The following is a 26,246-nucleotide window of genomic DNA, read 5'->3' as shown; positions in this document are numbered from 1 at the left end:
ATGGAGTTGTGTGTGCAAAGGTGAGAACACAAACGCATAGGAGCATGCTTGCAGTTAAATGCTCGCAAGTGCAGGTGTCTCTGCATTCATAGGTGTGAATGTGAGTTTTTGTTTGTGTGGTTATGTACAGAGGTGTAATGCACCCACATTAATCTCCACATGCACAACACATGACACCATGTGTGCTTCAAATACGCATACCCTTGCATGAGCTCACACATGCTGCTGCTCATACACCATGCATACACCCACTCACCTTTTCACACATGTTCATACATCTCCATATCCACACACCACCAGAGAGAGTGAAATAGATCTGGGAATAGATTCAATTTCCAGTTATGTTGTCTACTACACACTCAACAGTCCCTCACCCCCAACCCCCAGATGGTCCACCGCCCTACCACCCTAACTCGACACCACAACCTCATCTATTCCCAACTTGTTGACCCTTCCAACATCATTGACCTTGCCTTAAGGAACGCAAGATCTCTATGCAACAAGACCGATGCTGTTTTGGACCTATTTCTACATCTAAACCTTCACTTCCTCTGCATTACTTAAAAGTGGACCCCCCACAATACTACAGTTCCTGCATCTCTCACTTCCTCCTCCTCTTCATTCGCCCGTGTTCCCTGCACCACCGGACGTGGTGGCAGCATTGGTCTACTATATCACCCAAAGTACTTATCAGCTCCCTGCCTGGTACCTCTTACAGACTTTCCCTCCTTCGAATACATGTACAAAAACGTCACCTCACCACACTCTATATCCTTTCTCATTATCTACCGTCCACCTGTCCCGCTTGGATCCTTCTACGATGACATTGACCACCTCCTTGGCCATATCTCACCTAGTCCCACAGCACTGATCATGCTTGGTGACTTTAACCTCCATCCCTCCACCACTCACCTTACTTCCCCCTTACTCTCAATACTCGACTCCTACCTACTCACCCCTCTCCCTACTCCTTCCACTCACACTTCTGGCTCCACTCTAGACCTAATCTTTGTTTCTTCTTTCACGGCTTTCTCTGTATCTGACCTCCCTAGCTATTTGTCCGACCATTCTTTACTCTGTCTCCCTTTCTCCCCCTGTCACTCTCCCCCCTCCCTCCAACTCCTTCTCCTGACGCGACCTGCATAACTTTAATTCTTCACTTTTCTAAGACACCTGCACCAACTCCCTCCCCCCTATCACTCATTTTTCCACTCTCTCTGCGAATGAGGCCACACCCACTCTCTCCTCATCCCTCACCACCAGTCTTGACCAACTCTACCCTCTCACCTCCTTCCGCCCTTCCTGCAAAACCGCCCAACCCTGACTCTCTCCACATCTCTCATCTATGTAACGCCTCCTCCTCCGCCTTGAAAGACGCTGGCACAAACACAGCTCTCCAGCTACTTACTTCTCCTACCATACTCTCTATGACAACTGCATTTAATCTGCTAAACAAACTTACTTTTCAGACCTTCTCCACACCCAATCTACTCACCCCGCCGTATCTTCCAAACCTTGACTTGTCTTCTCTCTCCTCCCACTCCTGATCCTTCTATTGCCTCACCTCTCTCAGCTAATGATCTCGCTAACTTCTTCTCATCGAAAGTACACTCTCTACGTCAAAACATTCTACAATCCCCCTCATATACTCCCCGCTCTCCATCTCTCGCAACCCCCTCCTCCACCATTTCTAACTTCACTCCTGTCTCTGATTCTGAAGTCTCCCTTCTCCTGTCCAAAACTCACCCAACCGCTGTTCTCGGTGATCCCCTTACCACCTCTCTCATGCCCAAAGTCTACCCGCTCCTGGTACCTTACCCTACCTCCTTTTTCAACATCTGTCTTGCTACCTCCACCTTTCCTTCTGCCTTCAAGCACGCAATCATCATTCCCATTCTGAAAAAGCCCTTAGCAAACCCTCTCCTGGTTTCAAACTTTCGCTCCATCTCCCTCTTACCCTTACAATCCAAGCTCCTTGAACGCCTTGTTTACTCACAACTCTCTGCTTACGTCTCTAACCTCTCTCTCCTCCCTCCTACTCAATCAGGGTTTCGCCCCCGCCACGCTACTGAAACTGCTCTCACCGCCGTCCTTAACTCCCTCCTCACAGCCCGCTACTCCAAACACTCTTCTGTCCTTATTCTCCTTGACCTATTAGCCATCTTTGACACAGATTACTCTTTACTTCTTGACTCTCTCTCCTCCTTTGGCTTCAGCGGCTCCGTCCTTGACTGGTTCACCTCCTATCTATCCAACCACACCTTTGCTGTTTCTTGGGGGGGCTGCACCTCCCTCTCCTACTCTCTCGACTATGGCGTCCCCCAAGGCTCCATACTTGGCCCTTTTCTTTTCTCTCTGTACACCTCACTTCTTGCTCCTATCATCTCTGCCTTTGGTGCATCTCATCACTTCTATGCTGACGACACTCAGCTTTTTCTCTCATTCTCATCTTTCACCCCTGACATCCATCTTAAACTCTCATCCTGCCTCACTGCCATCAAATCCTCCCACTTTCTTACCCTGAACACTGAGAAAACTGAAGTTCTATTCTTTCCTGCTAAAACCCTCCTCCTTCTCCTCCTCCTTCCATTCTCTTTCCTCCCTCCCATCTCCCTATCTCCACCTCGACTCTAACCTCTCCTTCACTCACCACATCTCACTTACCTCCCAGGCATGTCGCTTCCACCTATACAACATACGCAAAATGCGTCCCTTCCTTACTTTCCACGCCACTTTACCTCGCTTCCCTCCTATCCTTCTATTCTCCCTCTCGTTCTCTCTGCTCTGCTGATCACTTCCTACTTACTGTCCTGCCCGCCCCTTGTGCACAATCCCGTTTCTGTTCCTTCCAACTTCTTGCTTCACTTCACTGGAACCTTCTCCCTCTCCCTCTCCGCTCCATCACCTCTTACTCCTCCTTCCGCACTTCCTTAAAATCCCACCTACTCCAGTCACCTGCCTGACAGTCAATGGCTGATTGTGTTCACTGTCCAGCTCTGCACACGTTTATATTACTGTCGGTTTCATGGTAAATTGTTCTGTATATTTTTCTCTGCTACTTGATTCATGAAATTAATTCACTTTTCTTGTTGTTCTATGTAAAGCTGTAAGAGGATTCAATTCAACACTACAGCTAAATCAACGCCTAGTCTATAATACTGAGGGAAAACCCTTATTGATATATCTTTAGGTCCAGTTCATGCGTTCTGGATGACTACCCCTATATAACACCCCTCTCTTGGAATCCCCCTGACCCCACTGAGCCAAGAAGTAGTTCTGTTTTGCAAGTTTAAAAGGTTTATTTGATAATTTAAACAAGAGATATATAGATCACACTTTATAATAAATTAATAATTGAATAGCACACTTAATCTGATATGATAAAGATCAACAACGGAGAATCTGGCACTAGCACACTTCTTATAATCACTAATGAGTTGACAGGAAATGGATAAGGTAGCACACTGGTAAATAGGAACCAAAGTATAATGTGGTAGAAAATGCTTTATAGAGTTCAAATGGATGTAACGTTGAATGAAAATGCAATACAGAAAATACTCAATATGATTTCAACAAACAAGGTAATCACTTTTCTCTGGCAATCCCCTCCCCCCCCCTTGATGCAAGGCAAGGAAATGGAAGGAAACACACAGTTCTCGGAAATGCAATCAAATGTGATTCAGTTCAATCCAGCAAGCTTAGACAACAGAAATTTAAAACACAGATAGGAGTTTTGAAAACACAGGCCCAAATGCTTTGATATGTGCTAGCAATGGATGAGAAATATGCTGGAAATGCTTTTTAATTCCCTTTCAGAGGTTCAGGGTGAGTGGTATCTAGTTAATATTAGTCCAGGCTCACACTAGCAATGATGCAGGGATAGTTAGCAGGTTAAACGAATTTCTGGCAAATGGAAGGCAAGCAGCAGCAGCTTTTTACACGTGAAGAAATGTGCAAATCGCGGTAAAATTCGCGGATGCGTGTTCCGCGATTGCGGTAAAACTATAAGGGGTAGGAATGCGGTTCTTGGTGCGATACAAAGCTACGATTCTAAGCTATCAGAGGAAAGTTACTGCAAGTCTCTAGCCCAAACGGTCGCGGAGATATGAGCGATTTAATAAAGGTCGTTTTTGGGTTTGCAAATTTCAAAAGCTCAAAATGACAAGTGCAGCTTGCAACTAGAAATGACAGGTGACAGTTAGGAGGCAGTTCTACTTAGATTAAATAGATTGAATTATATTATTTTAACTAAGAGATTGGTTCTGCACAGTTTTCTAGGTACTCACACTATATTCTTGAGTGAAATGGGCCTCGTCACGGATCTGGTCAGGGTTTTAAACTGGACTCTGGTCTGGTCTGGTCTGGCCTCTGCACTTCACAGTGATCTGGGTCAGCTCTCTCTGCTGGTCTGGGTCTCTCTGGGTACAGCACTGCTTTCTCTCTGGTCTGGTCTCTTAGTTCTGGATAGATTGAAGTCTCTAGTTTGGCTCTCTGGTGGTTGATGGAGGTAAAGTATGGATTTTTCCGGCAGAGCGTCCCGCTGCAGATGGATTTGGAAAGTCTCTATCTGTCCTGTCTGTCTGCTTTTATGTGTTTAGAATGTGGGTGTGTTCTAGCATCACTGACCCTACCTCTCTCTCAGCTTCTAATTGGTCAAACTTCCATTTCTTATTTGATTGGGGAATGAACTGTGAGTCAGAGTGATGTCATTTTACAGCCTGCAGAAAGTCCACTCCTCCTGTCAACTTACACACAAATCTAGATTTGAAACAAATACATATTTGCAGAGGTACATATTGTTTTAATCATATGCACCCATCATGCATTACAGGAGGTATCCCCTGTTCAAACTCTGCTCTTCCTGGGAGCTTGCATTCAGAAATGGCACATATTTCACTTTTTAACTGATTTTGCAATTTCTGACATTGACCCAACTTTACATACATGTGTGCAGGGAGTATGGACATTAACTGAAGAAGTTTCAGATTTTTAACATGCATACAGTTAGAGTAATATCCATTTTTCCGCTAAAACCCCCCTGAACATGCCACTGGGTCGAAAAACCTCTTAAAATGTGGGCAGAAAAATCACAAGAATTATGGTATCATTTATAAAATTTTCACATGTCCGCTCTATGAGTTATTCATCTTTTTAAAGTTATGTTCTGGCTCCAAAGGGGTGTGGTTTCCCAGGTCACATGGTATAGAAACCAGTCTTTCCAGTTTCTGCCAAGCCAGCTTGCTCTCACAGGCAGTGCTCCTCCCAGCTCCTGCCAAGAGGAAGCTACATTTTACGACTGCGTAATAAAAACCTTTGCCTGAGTGAAGAGGGCTTTGTTCACTCTCTTGCAGAGCACAGGTAATTCAATTATCAGATAGATGGCATATCCTTAGTGGGGGCAGCAAAAGGAAGGTTGGCCTGGGAACACAGTGGTGACTCAAGTTTCACTGCTGATGGGGGTAGTTGCCAGGCAGAATCAAGTTCCTTAAGCCAGACTTTCAGCTACTGTCATGTTATTTGTTGCTTTTTAAATTAACTTGCAATTTTACACATGCAGCTAGAATGCTGATTCTAAGTGCAAAACTATGACATTTAAACAATTGCAACCTATGTGACACTCAAAAGTAGGTCACTCAGTCAATTTAAACATTTAGATTTGTAGTGTCTTTCAGTCCAAGGCAACTTAAACTGCTGAAATCCACAGCGCAGCCAGTCTTGTTATAAGCATTTTTCTGGGCTCTTCATTTCCCAGATTTTGTAGGCACACAAAACTCCATTCTACCAAATGTCTGCTGGTGTTCAGTGAATATTTTGCACATATTGCAGTGTTTGAAATAGGCACTTTGGCTTGCCTTCAGAGAAACAGAGTGGTTTTAAAACGCCGGCTTTTGGATAGTGGTGAGTACTGGTACTGCACCCATTTTTGGGATTTAAGAAATGAATTCCCCACAATTCTAGGTTGCATTTGGCAATCAGCATTGCCATTCCCAATGGTTTCAGACTACTGTGCGGGTAGTCCAATGGTGGTTTTAGGCAGCGTCCTTCCGTGCCCATAACATCGGCAAAAATGGGTGGCAGCCTATTCTTCCTGCATTTCCCTGTGCATTTTCTGGGAAGCTCTGGCCATCATGATGTTTTCATGTCAGTACTGCACAGTTTTGAGGTAGGGCTCGGATGCATGGGTAAATACATCCCACAAGCCCCCCTCTTGCGATGGCCATTCGGTTTCACTGATGGGACTCGCAAGATCTGGGATGTTTCCTCATCTTCTTCCAATAGATGGCACAGTTCAGCATCTTTTCCTCCATCCGGTCAGATCGATCAGTTCTCCTCGCCGGTCCTGATGGGAAGATTGGGCGGTACCCCGGGCCCGTTGCGTCTCTGCTCCCGGTCTCCGGATCGTCCTCCTTGGCCCGTCTCCCGGTTTTCTTTCTCCTAGGACGACAAAGGAAGAGCGGCAATACCTACTCATAGACGTCTTTCCACCACTGTTGAGATAGTGGGGCGGCATATGCATTTCATCATAACGAAACATTACATTCTTATTTTGATAAAAAAACAGTATAACTAAGAGACAGTTTCATGCAAATCACAATATTTTAGAGACTAGATGTGGTATGTTTTATGATTGGAACTGAATTAGTCTGAGACAGTACCCGCTAGGATTCCAGAGGGTTCCTCCAGTTGTTGCAGAGTGTGCCTGGGATGGCAACATTTCAACTGGTTTATGTGGACCCACTTGTCTTCCACCGCTGCCAAAGGACCTTTGGGGATGTGGATTTTGTAGGCCACAGGGGAGATCTTGTCGATGATCTCAAAGGGTCCCTTCCATGTAGGCAAAAATTTGCGCTGCTTGGCCTGGTTCCTTTGGAAGTTGTATAGATAGACCCGGTCTCCCACCTGATATTCCTTCCTGGAAGTTTTCAGGTCATAATGGGTCTTCATGCTATCAGCCGATCTTTCTAGATTCCGCTGAGCATAAGCAAAAGCATGTTGGAGGTGTTTCCTTAAATTCTCTACATACTCATGAGTAGTGGAGGCATTTATCAGTGTCTGCTCTTGGGTCCTGTAGAGCAGATGCTGAGGAAGCACCATCTTGCGCCCAGTCATCAACTCAAATGGTGACATTTTGGTTGCAGATGAAGGGGTAGATCTGATAGCCATTAGGACCAGAGGTAATCGGATATCCCAACTTGGCCCAGAATCTGCCACAAACTTCTTTAATATGCTCACAATTGTCCGGTTATATCTCTCTACTGCCCCAGAAGAAGCTGGCCGGTAAGCAATATGCAGCTTTCTCTTGACCCCCAGTATCTCCCACATCTTTGTCATTACCTCACTGGTGAAGTGGCTACCTCTGTCTGACTCAATCCTTTGAGGTAGACCAAAACGGGAAAAAATGTGGTTAATCATCAAGGCAGCTGCCGTTTCTGCCTTGCAGTTTGGGGCTGGGAGACATTCCACCCACTTGGTAAACAAGCATGTCACAGTCAACATGTACTTATTCCCCCTAGCCGAGCGAATCACAGGGCCTACAAAGTCGATTTGTAAATCTGACCATGGCTGTGTCATTCCCCTCTTTTGTAAAGGCGCCCGGTGTGTGAGGGATGTCGGCTGAAATTGTGCACACACAAGACAACCCTTCAAATATTGGTTGAGGTCCTGGCCCATGTGTGGCCAGTATGCAACCTCTCTTAAGATTTCCAATGTTGTGTGAAACCCCCTATGACCGGCGGTGGCCGCATCATGGGCGTGACTTAACATCAGGCTTCGGAATGAGGTAGGAACCACCCACTGATCGTGGCCAGCTTTGGATTTCCTTACCAGCAAACCGTCTTGGATTCGGAACATTTTTGGACATTTCATCAACACTCTTAGGTCCTCTTTCCCAATGTAATCGGTATCCGTCAGGGGAAAGTTCTCAGGGTCCTCAAGGTGCTGGTAAAATTTACCAATAATTGGATCCCCCTTCTGAGCGGTAATCAAATCAGCATCAGGGGTCTCCTTACTCCATTGTGCAATTGAAAGGTCGTTGTGAGCATTTGTCTGGGACCTAGTGATAGCAGTGACCTGGATTTCCCCCAACAGGGACTCAATCTCAATTAGATCCCCTTGGATGGCCCCGGTTTTGGCCAGCTGATCAGCTAAGTCATTTCCAGTTTTGTCTGGTCCCTCTACTTTGGAATGACCCTTGATCTTTTTCCAATAGATGGTCATCTCATTCGATGTGACCAGATCATCAATGTTTTGGATCAACTTCCCATGTTTCAAGGGTTTGTTGTTAGCACATAACATGCCTCTGGTTTTCCAATTAACCAGGTGCTCCACGAACCCGTTCCGTACATAATCCGAATCTGTGATTATGACCAGTTCGTGGAGTTGATGTTGGACAGCAGTGAGGATGGCCTGATGCACAGCCATCAATTCTGCCACCTGACTACTTCGGGGACCAATTTTGTATCCAGCGGAGGGTTCTGGGGACTCATTCACCCATGCATTCCCTACGCCGGCCACCAGTTCTTTCTCCCCGTTGTTGTCAACATGGTAAGAGCATCCATCCACATAGACAGTGGGCATTCCCTCACACTTGTCTTCTTCAAAGACCTTGTGTGGGGAATTAAGGTATGCCTCCATGTTGTCCTTGATTTTTAGACTTTCGTCCTCGAGACAGTTTTCTCTGGCACAATCATGCAAGTCAGCCAGACCTTGCGCGAGTGGACTCTTCTTGTTTTGGCCATATCTGACCTCCACAGGAAAGCCTTGCATTGACAGAATCCAGGAAGTAATTCGGGAATTACTCACATTTCCGGCCCGGATTCTGTCACTTTGGAGATATTGCAGAGGCTGGTGTGGAGTCTCCACTATGATGTGTTCCCCCTGGATAAATGGGCGGTAATTCTTCAATGCCCACACCGTTGCCAGGAGTGCCTTCTCACAATCGTTGAATTTTTCCTCCACAGAGGATAAAGTTTTGCTCGCATAGGAGATTACTTTATTGACCTTGTCATGCTTTTGGTATAATACTGCCGTCAAGCACGTATCAGAGAACCCCGTCTCCAGGAAGAACTCCTTGTTTCTGACAGGGTAAGCTAGGCAAGGCGCTTGTGAGAGGCTTCTTTTGAGTTGTCTTACTGCCTCGGATTGTTCTGGACCCCATTCCCACTTGACCCCCCCCTTCAGGAGATGAATCAGGGGTCTGGTGATCTCTGCGTAGCCCTCAATGAACTTTCTGCTGTAATTAGTCAGTCCAAGGAGGCTCCTTAGTTCCCGCAGAGTTGTGGGGTCTTTCAGTTTCTGAAGTGCTTCCACTTTCTTTTCCTGGGGACAGAGGCCCTGAGGAGTAATCTCATGCCCCAAGAAATTAACACGGGTTCTACACCACTGTGCTTTCTGAAAGGAAAGTTTTGCTCCGGCGGCCCTCAACTGTGTCAGAACATAACGGATCTCCGCTATGTGTTCCTCCACAGATGAACTTTTGATGAGGACATCATCTACATAAGCCAAGTTACCCCTTGCACCCAAGTCAGGCATGGCCTTGTGTAGAAAAATGTTGAATTCATTGCCGGAGTTGAGGTATCCGAAGGGAGTCCGGGTCCATGTGTACTGCTGGCCCCCAAAGGTAAAAGCCAGTTTGTATTGGTCCTCCCTGCTGACAGGCACGGTCCAGTATCCATTGGTCAGGTCTATTGCAGTGAATACCTGTGACCCTTGGATCTGGGCCAGCCCTTGGTCAATGTAGGGCAGAGGCCATCGGGAAGTATGGACCCGTTTGTTGAGCTCCCTGAGGTCGGCGCAGAGTCTCCACTGGCCGTTTGGCTTCAATATCCCCAGCACCGGATTATTGAAGGTGCTGTGGACTGGACGGATTATTCCCCTGGACTCAAGGTTCTTAATTATTTCAGTAAGGGACTCCATTGATGCGAGAGGCAAGCGATATTGCTTCACAAACACAGGAGTCATGCCAGGGTCCGTGGGGATTGTTGTTGTGTGGATGTCAGTGCGACCACAGTCATATGAGTCTACCGCAAAGAGATCTTGGAAATCCAAGAAAACTTGTTTCAACTTTTGCTTTTGTTCCAGAGTCACACAGGCATCAGCTAGGTTGACTCTCTCTTCCACCATCTGCCTGAAGCCTGGAAAGACTTCTGGTTTGGCTATTTCAGCGGCCTCCTCCAGCTGGGTGGAGAAGTCCCTGGTCAGAGTGCTGATTTGGACTGGAGGCTTCAGGTGGGAAAGGCAGCCCTCATGGACCTGGAAAATCACCTCATCCCTCCTGAAATCACAAGTCACATCTTCCTTATCATAGGGGCAGGAAGTGTACACCAGGAAGTTCCCCCCATGCCGGGTAAAAATCCTGTCGGGTGTTGTATTGTCATCACTGTCACTGTCAAAACAGTCCTTGGGGATTGGTCCTAACAGTTCGTTACCTAAATCCATGGAAAAATGTCGGTCATCAACCGCCATTCCAATAATGGTGCCTGCGGCTAGAGTAATACTCTTTAAGTCGCTGTTATCCACCTCTATTGGAATGGTGTCATGTTCTAGGTTGACTAATGGAGTTGGGTTTACCCCCAACCCTTGCTGTTGGAGAGAAGCATTTAGATGTATGTAAGCATCAGGGTTTTTCAACTCTTGTCCCCTTTTAACTTTCACTTCCAGGGAGAATTGTCGGGTCCTTTCTGGGATGGTGACTTCCTCTTTAACCTGAATTTCAACTGCATAAGGTAGCAATTGAGCTGACCTAAATGCTTTTTCTGGATCATCAAAGCCCATGGGATTATCCGCTAATCGGGACCAAGCTTTGAAGTTTATTAGGTCCAAACTAATGGCAAAGCGATTGAGAATGTCACTGCCTAAGTAAAAGGCGGCAGGGACGTCTCGCACGACCCAACAATTATGGACAATGCTCTTGTTGCCAATGGAGATTTTGAGCATACACCTGCTTGGCAGGAGATGTTTGGAATTAGGTGCTTCCAGGTCCATTTCCCACTTGTCTATCAGTTTGAAGGGGGGAATGGCTGGATCTTTTGGGAGTTGGCGGAACATGGCTTCGCTGATGAAGCTCTTACCGTTGTTCACACACACTCGAGCGAGAACAGAGTTCTTCCCATCATTTAACTGAACAGGGATGAACAACTGCTCTCCAATTTGCTGAATCTCAGCCAGGCTCTGAGCTGATTTCACATCTTTCTGGACTATAGGAGTGGGAGTTTCTGATTGTGGATTAGTATAGAATTTCAGAGTGTTTCCTTCCAGCGTGGAACACCACTTTAGACTGGAAGGAAGGTTGATTTTCAGAAATAGAGAGGACCCCCCATCACCAGTCTGTTGTCCTACTGCTATTACTGTCACGTCTGGAATCTGGTTGTTCTGGAAGTGAAATTCTACTTGGTCAGATTTTTGTTCAACCATGTGGCAGGTGCCGTTTAAACTAACATGGTTGACACTCTGTTTTAATTTTATTGGTCGGCTAGTCTGGGTCCAGAGGACCTTGTTTACGCAATCTATTAGGGGTGACAACCTTCTCAGGAGGTCATTCCCTGGTAAACAAGGGGTGCCCTCTGGGGTCACAACTATGACCGGGTGCTTCAACTTATGTCGCCCAATTTTTATGTCCAAATCTGCGGTCCCCTCAACGGGAATTTCCTTCCCGTCAAAGTTCTGCAGTTGTCCAGGAAGAGAGGTGAGAGGAATTTGGTAATCCTCTCCCCTTCCTGCATTCAGTTCTTCAAGGGCCCTTCTGGACAGAAGGGTAGCTTGAGATCCAGTGTCCACCAGCGCCGAGATTGTACCCTGCCCCTGTACTTTTACCGGGGCATAATATCTTCCCTCCTTCTCCTCAAGGGGGCACAGATAATGTACATTTTTGGACAACTGGTGGGCTAACTTTCTGGTTTTGGACATCGCTAGCGAAGAGATTTGGGCAGAATTCTGTGGAGAGTCTTGGGAATCTGAAATAAAAAGTTGGCAACTGGAGATCAGAGCCATTGTGGGTTCCCCTGGCTCCGGTTCTGGGCCGCCCCCCCCTTTTTGGAGGCAGTCACCAGGATGGGTTTGAACCAGGGGATTTTCTTGCTGTTGGTTCTGGGATGAGATGGTGGGCGGCGGTAGCTCAGTCTCCACATCTCCCCAGTTTGGATTTGCATCCCTAGGGACCCATTTTTCTTTGGGAGGAGTTCCCCCCTCTCTGAAGGAGAAGATCCTTTTCCCAGGATCCTCTGAGGATCCCTCTCCCTCAAATTGGAAGATCTGTACCTCCTCCTCAAACTGAGTCTGTTTGGGTCTTTTGTTTCTCCTACCCCCCCTCTGCTCCTTAGGAGGCAGACTTTCAGGGGCAAGAGATTTTGTTTCCGGTTCCTGGGTTTCCAGGGGCTGTTTACAAGTGAGGAAGGAAGCTTCCTCCAAGGCTTTACACCCCCCTTCCCTTCGTGCCTCCTCCCTGGGAACCGGTGAGTTATCGGGGTGCTGCCCCGTCATTGTTCTGGAGCACCAGGTCCAGAGTTGGGTGCGTTCTGCGCCGGCACGCCCATCTGAGGGTTCTGCTGAGCCCTCAGTATGCGACCCAGATCCCGCGCCATGTTTTGAACCTGGCGCTCTAACTGGGAAACCCGCTCAGGCTGATACGGGGCCCTGTTTTCTCCCCTGGGCTGATCCCGGGAAGGGTAGCTATCCCTCCTCTGGTAATACCCCGGGTTGGGAAGATTTGGGTACCCCTCCACCCTTGGCCTCCCCTCTCCCGGATTCAGTGGTCTGGGCTCAGGGAATTGGGGAAAGAAGGATGGATGGTTTTGGGGCTGAAAGTCGGGAGGATATCTGGGGAAAAAGTTCTGCCCAGGGTTTGGTAAATTTCTGCCCTCCTGTGGGAAGTTTGGAGGGAAGTTCCCTGGGTTAGGTGCTTGGCTGGATCCCCCCCCTTGGGCTGGAGGAGTCCACACATAACCCAGGATGGGTCGATTTCCCTTGTAACATGGACTTACATAATGAGGAGAGCGAGGGACCCCATTTGTGGGGCTGCCTCCCTGGCTCCCTGTCTGTGACTGGCCCGAGGACCTTCTGGGCCTAGCATTATTAGGTGCAGGTAGGTTTTTAGGCCCCCCCATCTCCAAATCCAAAACGGGGGTGACCTTTACCTCTGCCACCTTGGCAGCAGCAGGGGTGCTGTTGGCTTTGGGGTTTTTCTGGGCATTGCTTTTATTTCCTATGGGCTTCTGCACCTCATAGATCCGGGTAGCCTGTTCAATGACCCAGTCTAAAGATCTTTTCTCATGAAAATCCCTCACAAGCTGGGTCATGATATATTTGGGCAAGGCATGGAAAAACGTATTTATAAACTCTCTACTATCTGTGCGCACCCTTCTTGTGGTCTGTGCAAAAGCACGCTTTAACTCCTGCACAAATTCTTGTGGGGCCTGATCCTCCCCACATTGCAAATTGTAGGCTGCCTTGCGAGCCTCTTGAGGATTTCTGTGAACAGAAAAATGTTTCAGGATGGCCGCCTTATAGGTGGACCATCTTAAATGATTTTGGTCCTCCAGCCCCGCAAAGAAACTGGAGTATTCCGGGGAGAAGGTCCACTTTACATATTGAATGCAGCTTTGGCTGTCCTTCAAATGGAAAGTCTCCATCATTTGTTCAAACAACTCTAAGTGCTCCCAAACAGAATACTTAGCGTTCTTATGGTAAGGCGTGATGACGCTCCTGATCGCCTTAATCTGCTTTAAGGGGTCCTTAAGCAAGGCCCTTTTTGGCTTATTGGCCTTTTTGGTTCGGGTAACCCTTGTCCATTCTTCCTCGGACTCAGAGGCACTGCTCCCAGAGGTTCCCGTCTGTTCTTCCAGGTTTTCCCGGATTCTGCGAGCCTGGGAATGGCTGGCAGAATGTGGGGACCTGGTCTCCTGTGTCCTGCGCAGTTCAGAGGAGTCTTCAGATTCCTCCTTGCTGCCAGGATTTGCTGGGTACCCCCTCCACTGACCTAACTGGGCAGAGGTTTTCAGGATGCCCTTAATGGCCCTACTCTCCTGGGGTTCCCCATCGAACTGTACTGTACTTGGGTGCCCATACCCGGATGCCCACCCCTCCATTCCTGAGTGGTACTGGCCTACGAGCCCCATACTCTTAGCTGGATAGTAATCTGCCATCCCTGTGGCCCTGTGCTCATGTGCGCCAGGGGACATGGGGGTGGTAGAGTCCAGGGACTGGGGGAGATGAAGGCCCCTGGTGGTAGGGCTCCTGCGGTTATGGTCAGGAATCTCTCTTTCCCAGCGGACCTCATCTCTATCCGCCCCTGCTCCCTGTTGCAATGCAAGAGCCTGCATTTGTGCTTTCAGTTCCTCTGTTAAGGCCTTACTCGACTCTATCAGTTTCTCCTGCATCGCTACCTGTTGCTGGAGCCTATCATTGTGTTGGCAGAGAGCCTCATTCTCCCTCTGTGCTTCCTGGTTGGTCCTGGAGAACTGGGCCAGTCTTTGCTGCAGGAGGTTGACCTCCTGGGCAATGTCCCTATTGGCCTGCTCCTTTCTTGCTAGAGCATCTTCCACCCTTCTGGTGTGCTCTACCAAGTTCTGGTTTTCTTTTTGGAGATCACCCAGCCCCTGGAGGGCCAGGTGATTTTCATCTGTTTTCCTTTTTAAGTGGCAGACTTCCTGGCCTAAAGTGTCTCTTTCCTGACTAAGAGCCTGCATCTGCGCCGCCAGGTCGTCCCTTTGCCTTTGGAAGGCGCTGGCTTTCTGGCGCTCCTGATCAAACTCTGCCTGGGTATCCAGGTCTTTCAAAATTAGTTTGTTGCTCTCCTCTTTCTCTCTGTCTAGTTGGATTTGCAGGGTGGCTACCTGCTCTGTGCATGCCCTGTTGAAATTGATCTGTTGCTCCAGCTTTTTCTGGTTCTGCAGTAAGGAGTCCAAACTGTCTTGGTGCTCCTTCTGCAGGGCCAGAAATCGGGTATCCTGGTCTGTCTTTTCCTGTTGTAGGATGCCCATATCCTCTTTTATTTTAATGATATATTGCCTACCATCATTTTCTACCTCCTGGCTCCTCTGCAGCCTCTGCTCAGAAGAGTCCAGATCAGATTGGGCCTTCTGTAATGCCATCTGTTGCCTATTTGCCAGATTTTGGCTTTCAGCACATCTATCCTGCATGTCTCCCATATATAGGTACAGGTATGCTGCTATCCTGGCAATCTTATTGTGTTCCTCTTTGGCTTTAGGAGCCATATATAGTTCACTCAGGGCCACATGTAAGGGACCCTGATCTCTATATATATCTGACCCTGTTTCAGTGACCTGTTGTGTGATGGCCTGCAACCACACATCCTGGCCCTGTTCGGTCCATTCACCTCTCACAAATAGCTTATGCAAGAGGTGCTCTCTGGCTATTTTCATGTCTACTAAGGTCGTCATTCTAGAGATTGGTCTCTGTCCTGACTTACAGAAGTTTGTATTTTATTTTTGCAGAACAGAACTTTTCTTGGAGTGTCCCTTTTGAGGAATGCTTCACAGCGTAATGCAGCGTGGTGATCCGACCGGATGTATGTATCCCGTCAGTTAGCACACTGTATTGAGCTGCACAAGTGGTAAATCTAACCCAACGTCTCGGCTCGAGCCCCCAATTTGTAAGAGGATTCAATTCAACACTACAGCTAAGTCAACGCCTAGTCTATAATACTGAGGGAAAACCCTTATTGATATATCTTTAGGTCCAGTTCATGCGTTCTGGATGACTGCCCCTATATAACACCCCTCTCTTGGAATCCCCCTGACCCCACTGAGCCAAGAAGTAGTTCTGTTTTGCAAGTTTAAAAGGTTTATTTGATAATTTAAACAAGAGATATATAGATCACACTTTATAATAAATTAATAATTGAATAGCACACTTAATCTGATATGATAAAGATCAACAACGGAGAATCTGGCACTAGCACACTTCTTATAATCACTAATGAGTTGACAGGAAATGGATAAGGTAGCACACTTGTAAATAGGAACCAAAGTATAATGTGGTAGAAAATGCTTTATAGAGTTCAAATGGATGTAACGTTGAATGAAAATGCAATACAGAAAATACTCAATATGATTTCAACAAACAAGGTAATCACTTTTCTCTGGCAATCCCCTCCCCCCCCCTTGATGCAAGGCAAGGAAATGGAAGGAAACACACAGTTCTCGGAAATGCAATCAAATGTGATTCAGTTCAATCCAGCAAGCTTAGACAACAGAAATTTAAAACACAGATAGGAGTTTTGAAAACACAGGCCCAAATGCTTTGATATGTGCTAGCAATGGATGAGAAATATGCTGGAAATGCTTTTTAATTCCCTTTCAGAGGTTCAGGGTGAGTGGTATCTAGTTAATATTAGTCCAGGCTCACACTAGCAATGATGCAGGGATAGTTAGCAGGTTAAACGAATTTCTGGCAAATGGAAGGCAAGCAGCAGCAGCTTTTTACACGTGAAGAAATGTGCAAATCGCGGTAAAATTCACGGATGCGTGTTCCGCGATTGCGGTAAAACTATAAGGGGTAGGAATGCGGTTCTTGGTGCGATTCAAAGCTACGATTCTAAGCTATCAGAGGAAAGTTACTGCAAGTCTCTAGCCCAAACGGTCGCGGAGATATGAGCGATTTAATAAAGGTCGTTTTTGGGTTTGCAAATTTCAAAAGCTCAAAATGACAAGTGCAGCTTGCAACTAGAAATGACAGGTGACAGTTAGGAGGCAGTTCTACTTAGATTAAATAGATTGAATTATATTATTTTAACTAAGAGATTGGTTCTGCACAGTTTTCTAGGTACTCACACTATATTCTTGAGTGAAATGGGCCTCGTCACGGATCTGGTCAGGGTTTTAAACTGGACTCTGGTCTGGTCTGGTCTGGCCTCTGCACTTCACAGTGATCTGGGTCAGCTCTCTCTGCTGGTCTGGGTCTCTCTGGGTACAGCACTGCTTTCTCTCTGGTCTGGTCTCTTAGTTCTGGATAGATTGAAGTCTCTAGTTTGGCTCTCTGGTGGTTGATGGAGGTAAAGTATGGATTTTTCCGGCAGAGCGTCCCGCTGCAGATGGATTTGGAAAGTCTCTATCTGTCCTGTCTGTCTGCTTTTATGTGTTTAGAATGTGGGTGTGTTCTAGCATCACTGACCCTACCTCTCTCTCAGCTTCTAATTGGTCAAACTTCCATTTCTTATTTGATTGGGGAATGAACTGTGAGTCAGAGTGATGTCATTTTACAGCCTGCAGAAAGTCCACTCCTCCTGTCAACTTACACACAAATCTAGATTTGAAACAAATACATATTTGCAGAGGTACATATTGTTTTAATCATATGCACCCATCATGCATTACAGGAGGTATCCCCTGTTCAAACTCTGCTCTTCCTGGGAGCTTGCATTCAGAAATGGCACATATTTCACTTTTTAACTGATTTTGCAATTTCTGACATTGACCCAACTTTACATACATGTGTGCAGGGAGTATGGACATTAACTGAAGAAGTTTCAGATTTTTAACATGCATACAGTTAGAGTAATATCCATTTTTCCGCTAAAACCCCCCTGAACATGCCACTGGGTCGAAAAACCTCTTAAAATGTGGGCAGAAAAATCACAAGAATTATGGTATCATTTATAAAATTTTCACATGTCCGCTCTATGAGTTATTCATCTTTTTAAAGTTATGTTCTGGCTCCAAAGGGGTGTGGTTTCCCAGGTCACATGGTATAGAAACCAGTCTTTCCAGTTTCTGCCAAGCCAGCTTGCTCTCACAGGCAGTGCTCCTCCCAGCTCCTGCCAAGAGGAAACTACATTTTACGACTGCGTAATAAAAACCTTTGCCTGAGTGAAGAGGGCTTTGTTCACTCTCTTGCAGAGCACAGGTAATTCAATTATCAGATAGATGGCATATCCTTAGTGGGGGCAGCAAAAGGAAGGTTGGCCTGGGAACACAGTGGTGACTCAAGTTTCACTGCTGATGGGGGTAGTTGCCAGGCAGAATCAAGTTCCTTAAGCCAGACTTTCAGCTACTGTCATGTTATTTGTTGCTTTTTAAATTAACTTGCAATTTTACACATGCAGCTAGAATGCTGATTCTAAGTGCAAAACTATGACATTTAAACAATTGCAACCTATGTGACACTCAAAAGTAGGTCACTCAGTCAATTTAAACATTTAGATTTGTAGTGTCTTTCAGTCCAAGGCAACTTAAACTGCTGAAATCCACAGCGCAGCCAGTCTTGTTATAAGCATTTTTCTGGGCTCTTCATTTCCCAGATTTTGTAGGCACACAAAACTCCATTCTACCAAATGTCTGCTGGTGTTCAGTGAATATTTTGCACATATTGCAGTGTTTGAAATAGGCACTTTGGCTTGCCTTCAGAGAAACAGAGTGGTTTTAAAACGCCGGCTTTTGGATAGTGGTGAGTACTGGTACTGCACCCATTTTTGGGATTTAAGAAATGAATTCCCCACAATTCTAGGTTGCATTTGGCAATCAGCATTGCCATTCCCAATGGTTTCAGACTACTGTGCGGGTAGTCCAATGGTGGTTTTAGGCAGCGTCCTTCCGTGCCCATAACATCGGCAAAAATGGGTGGCAGCCTATTCTTCCTGCATTTCCCTGTGCATTTTCTGGGAAGCTCTGGCCATCATGATGTTTTCATGTCAGTACTGCACAGTTTTGAGGTAGGGCTCGGATGCATGGGTAAATACATCCCACAAAGCGCTTTGGCTAAAAGCGCTATGTAAAATTCAATAAATACAAATACTTTGATGTACAGTGATACAATGTTGCCCTGTGTTTACTTTCGAATAATAGTCTCTAATTATCAATCGATTCTTGTGCTTTGTAACACTTACTGCAGAGTGGCAATTATTAATTATAAAATAACTCCCTACAGAAGTCAATTTGAGTATCATTTTGGGACTAATGCACATATTAAAATGAGTGCATAGCTTTTACTCACGGTGCTGCTGATTAGCTTTAAAAGGTACGTGGCAGCGTTTCTTTAAGGCATTGGGCATGACACTTGCAGTCTTGAGTTCTGGTCCTGGCATCAGGGGTGGACTGGCCTAAAGGGAACTCTGGAGAATTCCCAGTTGGCCTCTGCACACTGGGCCTCTTTTGTGTGGTAACTTATATTATTTCCACATGTTCACATAGGAAAAGGGCTGGACTTGCTGAAAATGTGTAATATGGAGCCACTTTGAACATTATTTCCAGGGCCTCTTTTGGTTTCCAGTCCACCCCTGCCTGCCATCTCCATTGGGTGAAAGGTGACGATCATGGGCAATCGGAAGTCAGTCGGAATGAAGCTTCCTTAAGACACTGTGGGCCTGATCAAGTGCTAAATAACACTGACAGCAGATCCTCTGGTAATATAGCTGCCCCCAATTCTACTATCGCCACCCAGTACATGCCCTGGCTGTGCTGAAACAGCTTTACAGACAGGCATGGCATATGGCACAGCTGCTAATGTTCTGAAGCCTCCAGAACACCGTCCACACCCCTCTCCCACTTCGGTTTCCAACAAGATTGTAAACCGTGAGATGGCCTCAACAGGACCCGAGAGCAGTCGGTCTCATGTGCCTGACATTTGTATTCCATCTCTCAAGCAGTAAAGACAGTACGTGTTTTGGGAAATGGAAATGACGGATGATGCAGGTGTGGTTTTTCTTCCGGGTGGAAGTGCTTCTTCCACTGTCATGACTTCATAGGGAGCGCGCAGCAAAGAAACAGACAAGGGCGACAGGAGCAAAGGCTCTTATCTCAATCTCTTCGTAAAGTCATTGGCTTTCCAAAGCCCCGGCCCCTTGCTCTGAATCAATCTAAGCATACCTGGAGGTGGCAAATATTCCCTGGGAATACACAACCTGGGCTGTGGGCAGGTGGCATGATGAGGAGGGTGGGGCCGAAGATAGGTTTCCATGGTGACTGGTAGGCTGTGGGGTTCCTGTGTGAAAAGTAATTATAATTGTTCTTTTATAACGCGCTTAATACCAGGAGTGGTTTCTAAGCGCAGGATTGGGATTCAAACCTGTGTTGTCCTGCGTTGTCTTCCTTCCAAGACAAAAGTGTTGCCGCTGAGCTATCCTTTCTCCCCAATTCCGAAACCCATCATGTCACAATCCTATTAACATTGTAACGTCTCAGCAGGACCACAATACTGTTATTGTGGTGGTGCACACACTTCCCAAGAGGATGCTATGCTTCTAATATGAACTCATCTCTCCTTTCTCAGACTCCAGACCACCTTTCGGTCTTAACCCAACCGCCTCCAGGTGGCATACCTCCCCCTCTCGTCTCTAAAGTCCTCCTTCCAAATGACTTTTTGGCTCCCAACTGCCTCCAAACTCCTTTATTCCTCTGCAACCCCCTCCCACCAGCTCCTACTCTAAACACACCACCCAGCTGGGACTCTGAGTGTGTACATGGCCCTGTGATCACGCCCCCATGGTTAGGCTTCCAATAAGGGCCTGCCCCAGTGGATGGCAGGCTGTGATTGGCTGGGCTTAATTAGGTCACCTTTGTGTGCTTTGGGACTTTGGGGCTGAACCGAGCCTTTGAGAGGCGGATCCACCATCTTCGGTTGTACTCTCAGTGCTTGAGTGGAAACTGTCGCCTCAGGTTGTCTGGTGCATGTCATTGGTTTGTCAGTGACAGGGAGCCCGTGGTCATGCTCTGTGGAGAATCTGCCGATGGTCAGCAGCGTAAAAGCATTTTCTAATGCGCCATCATTTTCCTGCAGCATTTCTACGAGATCATTTTACGGGTAAATTAAGGTGGCGTCTGTGTCTGCAGCCGACAGACCGCGCACATATTACACAAAGTGGGGTGTGCCCCCGACGTTGGAGCGCCCTCATTGAGAGTTTGCGATGAGGGAATTTGATGTGACCACAAGGTCTAGGCTGGTTCTTAGCGTCTGGGCATGAGTGCCACAATAGAATTCTGTGTGGTTCTGATGCTGGGATGGGCTCGCCAAGCAAGTGCTATAGGAAAATGGAATACGCCTCTCACGTCCCAGCTTGCACCACGAGCGGGTGTCTGAGGAAAACGCAAGCTTGCACCACGAGTGGGAAGACGCCCCTTGGAACACTGGAATTAACCCTTAGAAACACTGGCAGGGCACACTACTGTGAAATTAAACGTGCATTGGCACAGTCCTTTAAGTAGCAGAGGGCAGGGGGGAGCTAAACTGGCATTGTGTTCACTTTCCTAATTGTGCATGTATATGCTGCTGACTAACTTAATAGGTTGCCCATTAACCGTGAGCTCTTTCTTTGCAGATGTGCAGTCTTTCCCAGCAAGTGACGCAGCTAAGCAAAGACTTGAACGAGATGCTGCAGCTGATCCGGCCTGTGCTGATGACCCAGGGGTACATGCCGTCCCCTGCAGCCAGTCTCATTAGCCCAAGCCTCAACAACACCTACAGCAACAGTAGCGGCTTCAGCAGCAGCCTCCAATCCCAGAATCCGGTGAGCTGCGTAACCGCACAGACCTGCCCTAGCCAGACACAGGCCGAATGCTTGCAGCCAACCGCATGGTCCAGTGGGTATTCGCCCTTGCCGCAGACAGTCATGGCCGAACCTCCTGTTCACCCACCGAGACAAAATGTCCACCCGGCACTGTCTCTGGACTCTTTCTTGAGACATCAGTGCCAGCATCCACTGGGAACACGAGGCAGCAGCTCCCTGGCAGTGAGCCAGGCTCAGTCGCCATTTCACAGCTACTTGCCACAGACTCCAATCACCCACCCCGGAGTGGCACCACACAGCCCCTCCTCAGCCATGGCGGCGCCACACCACCACGAGTACCAGCAGCACGAAGCAAAGCAGAGTAACGCCAACCCATCTCTGGTGCGACCGTTCTGCCCCCCTGCGGACTCATCTGACTCTTTCCGGGACAGGGTGGCGGATCTCCTGGGCACAGGGACGGTGGGGAGAGACTTGAAAGAATGCGCTTCTGCATCTATCACTTCTCTGGAGCTGATCCGGAGCTCCTCGGGGGACTCGCAGGGCGACATCATCCGCTTCATCGATGACGAGGGCACCAACGTCTGAAAAGGACGTGGACGCGCAGAGGCCGTACTGTGTCTGGCACGTGATGTGTTCCATGCAAGCCTGGCTGCCAAGGAAACCCTGCAATGAAGCCAGGCTTAGTAGCCGAGGTGTGCTACATTTTGCACCAGGCAAACAGATTTCATGCACCACTCGTCAAGGGGATGCAGGGACTAGGGCATCACACAATCATAGACGCCTTAACTGTCACACGCAAACCAACATGGACCCAGATTGGCTTTACATCTCTTCCCACATTTGCGAGGAGGCAACAAAAGGTTGCACAGGATCAGCGCTGTGCCTTTCTGGAGCACAGGCTCTTGCACCTTTCCAATCCAGAGGTTCCTTGTCTTTTTTGTGGGGTTGGGTGATGTGGAAGGGGGTGGAGGGGTGGACCCTTCTCTGATATTTGATCTAAAACATTCTGCTGGCTAGGTATTATGAGCAACCCAAAGAGACATCTGGGTAGCTCCAGCATTCTAGGGTGCAAGACAGCGACACTGGGCACCCCTTTTTTCATCAGTGCGGTTGTGCAGAGTTCAGAAAAACACCTCATTTCCACACTGACTATGTCATTTCACAGAGCCCAACCCCCACATATTCTGAGCTGGAGAAACAACTCTGCCTTGGACAGGATTCCATGCAATGGTTCTCGATTCATTTGCTTTAATGGGGCAGACTTGAGGAATTCATAAGCACCGAGCACCACAGGACTGTGCGAGAAATCTATGCTGACGAAAGAATGTGTAGCAAATATGAGTTTGAATCTATTTTTATTTAGTCCTAATTTTATTTTTGGGGTTTGTTTTTATTTTTCACGCCACGGGGATGCTAAAAGCGGGATGCTTTTTTTAAAAAAAAATTTGGAAATGAGGTGAACCCTACACGCCATGAATGCTGGGTTTTTGGAGGGGAGCAGGACTTATTAAAGCAAGGAGCACACTTTTAGATATTTCTCACAGCATGATATTTATTTTATTAGAAATAATTAAATGAATGAGCCAAAAATGTCTACGCAGAAGTGGAACGAAAGCGTGTGTATGTGTGAGAGGGAGAGGGAGAGATGGGGGTGGGGGTGAAAGCGAGCATGCGTGCTGTCTTCTGCTTTAAAAAACATAGCTGTTTGGGGAAACAATTTTCAAGACTAAAAAAGGACATTATTTTTCTACATTTGTTACTTGAAGAGAAAACAGGGGCTTTATAACAATTCATTTGTGTTTTCCTTGTTTTGGTTTGCAATACAAGACTCATCATGTCTACTGAAAATGGAGGTTACATTCAAACAATCTGTTCAAAGCATGGCCGCATGACGCATTTGAGGGAGTGGGGTGTATAGCCGGGCTGTCACCTGGCTTTGTCATTCAATAAATCAGCTTTAATAAAGGTGAGGCATTTGAAAAGACACCCGTTTCTTTGTGCCTTACTGCAAAACTCAGACTGCACCAGCCTATCAAAAGCCGAATTATTTTTCTAGTCCAGGTGTGGACGATCTGACGCTCTCTGGAGGTCTGGACTACGACTCCTATGATCGCTCACCACTTACTATGCTGGCTAGTGCTGATGGAAGTTGCAGTCCAAATCATATGGAGAGCCAAAAAGGTTGCAGGCCTATGTTCGAGTTGGAGAATGTGGCATTTGGAGAGTTGTAACAGAATGGCTTGCAAGATTGCCACTCAAACCATTCGGACACAGTTATTGGCATGATATTGGTCCCACTTCTCTGTGTGGGCACCAGTTACTGCACACTGAAAATGCTGATTGGTGGTAGACGCTTTCTAACTTTGCAAGACCTGAAAATAATCACTTTTGCTATAGGGAAAAGGCCAAATATACAGGTATGTTCTCGTATTGGGCCACACCTGTCACCCGAAGGCTTTCAAAGTACATTCAATGTTTTCTTCAGTACTAACACATCTGTACTGCGTTCTGCTCAGGTGCAAGCAGTGACAAGACCTGCACAGAAATTATGTGTTCCAGATATACCGTGCACTCTTGTGCCTCTCAATGTTATAAGTTCTAGATATCCTGACAAATTTTATAAAAGTATCTATTTTAGTTTTTTAAGGTGCAGAGGAGAGACTACAGCCCTGGCATATGGGATGCATACAAAAAAGCTTGAAAAAGAAAAGTTCCCCAATTGGGGAACTTGCATCCCCTGCACACTTTCATTGGCTCAATTAATAAGCCCAACTGTCTAGGTAATGTTTACCCTGATATAGGGTTACTTATAAATAATTACATCAATATTAAACATCAATATGATTGATTTCATAAATGATCAGGATCGCCATGTGCAAATTCAAGGTTACTTCGAAAGATGAATGATTTGAAAAATAGGATGCAATATCTTTCTCCATGAGCACAATGAATACTCAGATATACGAGTCATTTCTGAAATAATGGAATATTGAGAACGCAGTTTTACTTTATAATAATTGTATATATATTTTGAATTATTGAAGAAATTACTAATTGTATTATTTCTGAATATATGATTTGTAGAAAGAATAGTCCCTGAAGAAGAGATAGACAGCCTCGAAACGCGTTGGGCAATAAAGGACTTCAATTGAAGAAAAGCAACTTGTCTTGGAATTATGGCAATTTGAATATTGAGTAACATATTGATGCGTAATACTGATGTAATTGTTTATAAGTTACCCCATATCAGGGTAAACATTACCTAGAAAGTTGGGCTTATTAATTGAGCCAATGAAAGTGTGCAGCGGATGCAAGTTCCCCAATTGGGGAACTTTTCTTTTTCAAGACCTGCACAGAAGCCAGTGGGAACAAAGTATGTACTATAGATCTTTCTCACACATTACATTCACCCTGTCACCTTTTTTAACATTGCTTTTTAATTGGAAGCCATTTACAGATATGTTTCTGTATGTGTACATAATATTTTATTTCTCCAGTTTGTGGAATGTGGGACTAGCAAATGTTTGACCTTTATTTGTTTGACCTTTATTTTAAAGGCTCACATCGTTTTATTCGAGAGCATTACCTCGTGTGTAACTTTCATACAAAATGTTTATTAGCCAGAAGGCCTCACGTAGAGTAATTTGATAATTTCTGCTGGCCTGTGCCTTGCCTTTGTTTGCCTCTTAACGGAGTGCGTTGTGGGAGATGTAAGGTTTTGTGGGAAGAAGGGAAACTGTTAGGCGTGATTGCTGTGCGAGGGAGAGGGACCAGTCTTAGACAGCAAAGGCAGAGCCATCACTGGTACGCTTGGAAGATGAACTGTCAGGTAACAGTTCCAGTGCCATTGTTTCATTAAAGCAAATATCCAATCTGAAAAAACTCCTAAAGCCACGTTATCATTTTGTGCACCTGAAGCAAAGACAGGGCCTGACCCTTGCACAAGTGTGAAACGTGTCAACATGGCTCCCTGACACACATCTCAAGGCCAGTGCCCAATGCACATCTTCTTCAAGATTTCACCAACTCTGTAAGATTGACACACTTGTGCAAACATGATGTAACTGTGGTCTGGAGGGTTGTCCAGAGCAATGCCAGTGGTTCAGATTAATTCAAGACCTTCCAGCCATCACCTTCTGTTTTTCAAAGGGTCTATACCTCTTGACTCCTGGATACCTGATAGCAAACCTGCAACCTCTCTGCACTGCATGTCCCACTACAAACTGCAACCACTCTGACCCATAAAGTGATTTAACTCCGTACACACCCAACTGCAAAACCATGATGACTCTGCACAATGCCGATCAGACAGAAAAAAGCGAAACAACTTTGTATCAAACACAGAGGCGTTGCTGCAGGGTGTAGGGGGGCTTAGGGTGCTACAGCCCCAGGTCTTTTGGTTGTAGCGTGGATAGAAGCTTGGGGCTACAACCAAAAGGCTAGCTAGCCCCGCGTCCCGACAGTCCTGAGATTAGCATTTCCCAGACCTAGCAACATCAAACACACGGCAAGCAGTCGACATAAGTTCCACTTCTTTAAACCATAATGCAATTGTGAATCAGCTTTTAGCCCCGCAATTCCATTTTCCGCAACTTGCATGTAACTTGAACGACCGTGCCCGCCTCTGCACATGTGCACAATTGATCACACAAATGTAGCACCTCCACCCCCGACTGTCACTGCCCGATTAGGGATTATCAGAGTCCCGGAGGGAGACCAAAGCAGTGCTCAAACTTAAAGGTACTTTATTATGAAAGGAACAGGAGTTATGAAGGGAGAGAGGGATAGTCAA

At 46.5% G+C, this 26,246-nt stretch overlaps 1 protein-coding gene across 2 annotated transcripts in view; it reads left to right on the top strand.

The window, feature by feature from the left end:
- The window catches only part of LOC138488656 (potassium voltage-gated channel subfamily H member 8-like), a 1,777,142-nt gene extending 1,753,704 nt beyond the window's left edge, over nucleotides 1-23,438 (top strand). For both annotated transcript variants that reach the window (XM_069615829.1, XM_069615828.1), the window contains one exon: nucleotides 21,266-23,438. In XM_069615829.1, coding sequence (XP_069471930.1) covers nucleotides 21,266-22,039 — 774 coding nt within the window. In that variant the 3' untranslated portion in view covers nucleotides 22,040-23,438. The remainder of the gene's footprint in view (nucleotides 1-21,265) is intronic.
- Nucleotides 23,439-26,246: the final 2,808 nt, after the last annotated feature.

This window comes from Ambystoma mexicanum, chromosome 9 (assembly GCF_040938575.1).
Source record: "Ambystoma mexicanum isolate Mex_15411 chromosome 9, UKY_AmexF1_1, whole genome shotgun sequence".
NCBI classification, from domain to species: Eukaryota; Metazoa; Chordata; class Amphibia; order Caudata; family Ambystomatidae; genus Ambystoma; species Ambystoma mexicanum.
This window is presented reverse-complemented; position numbering and strand designations above follow the sequence as displayed.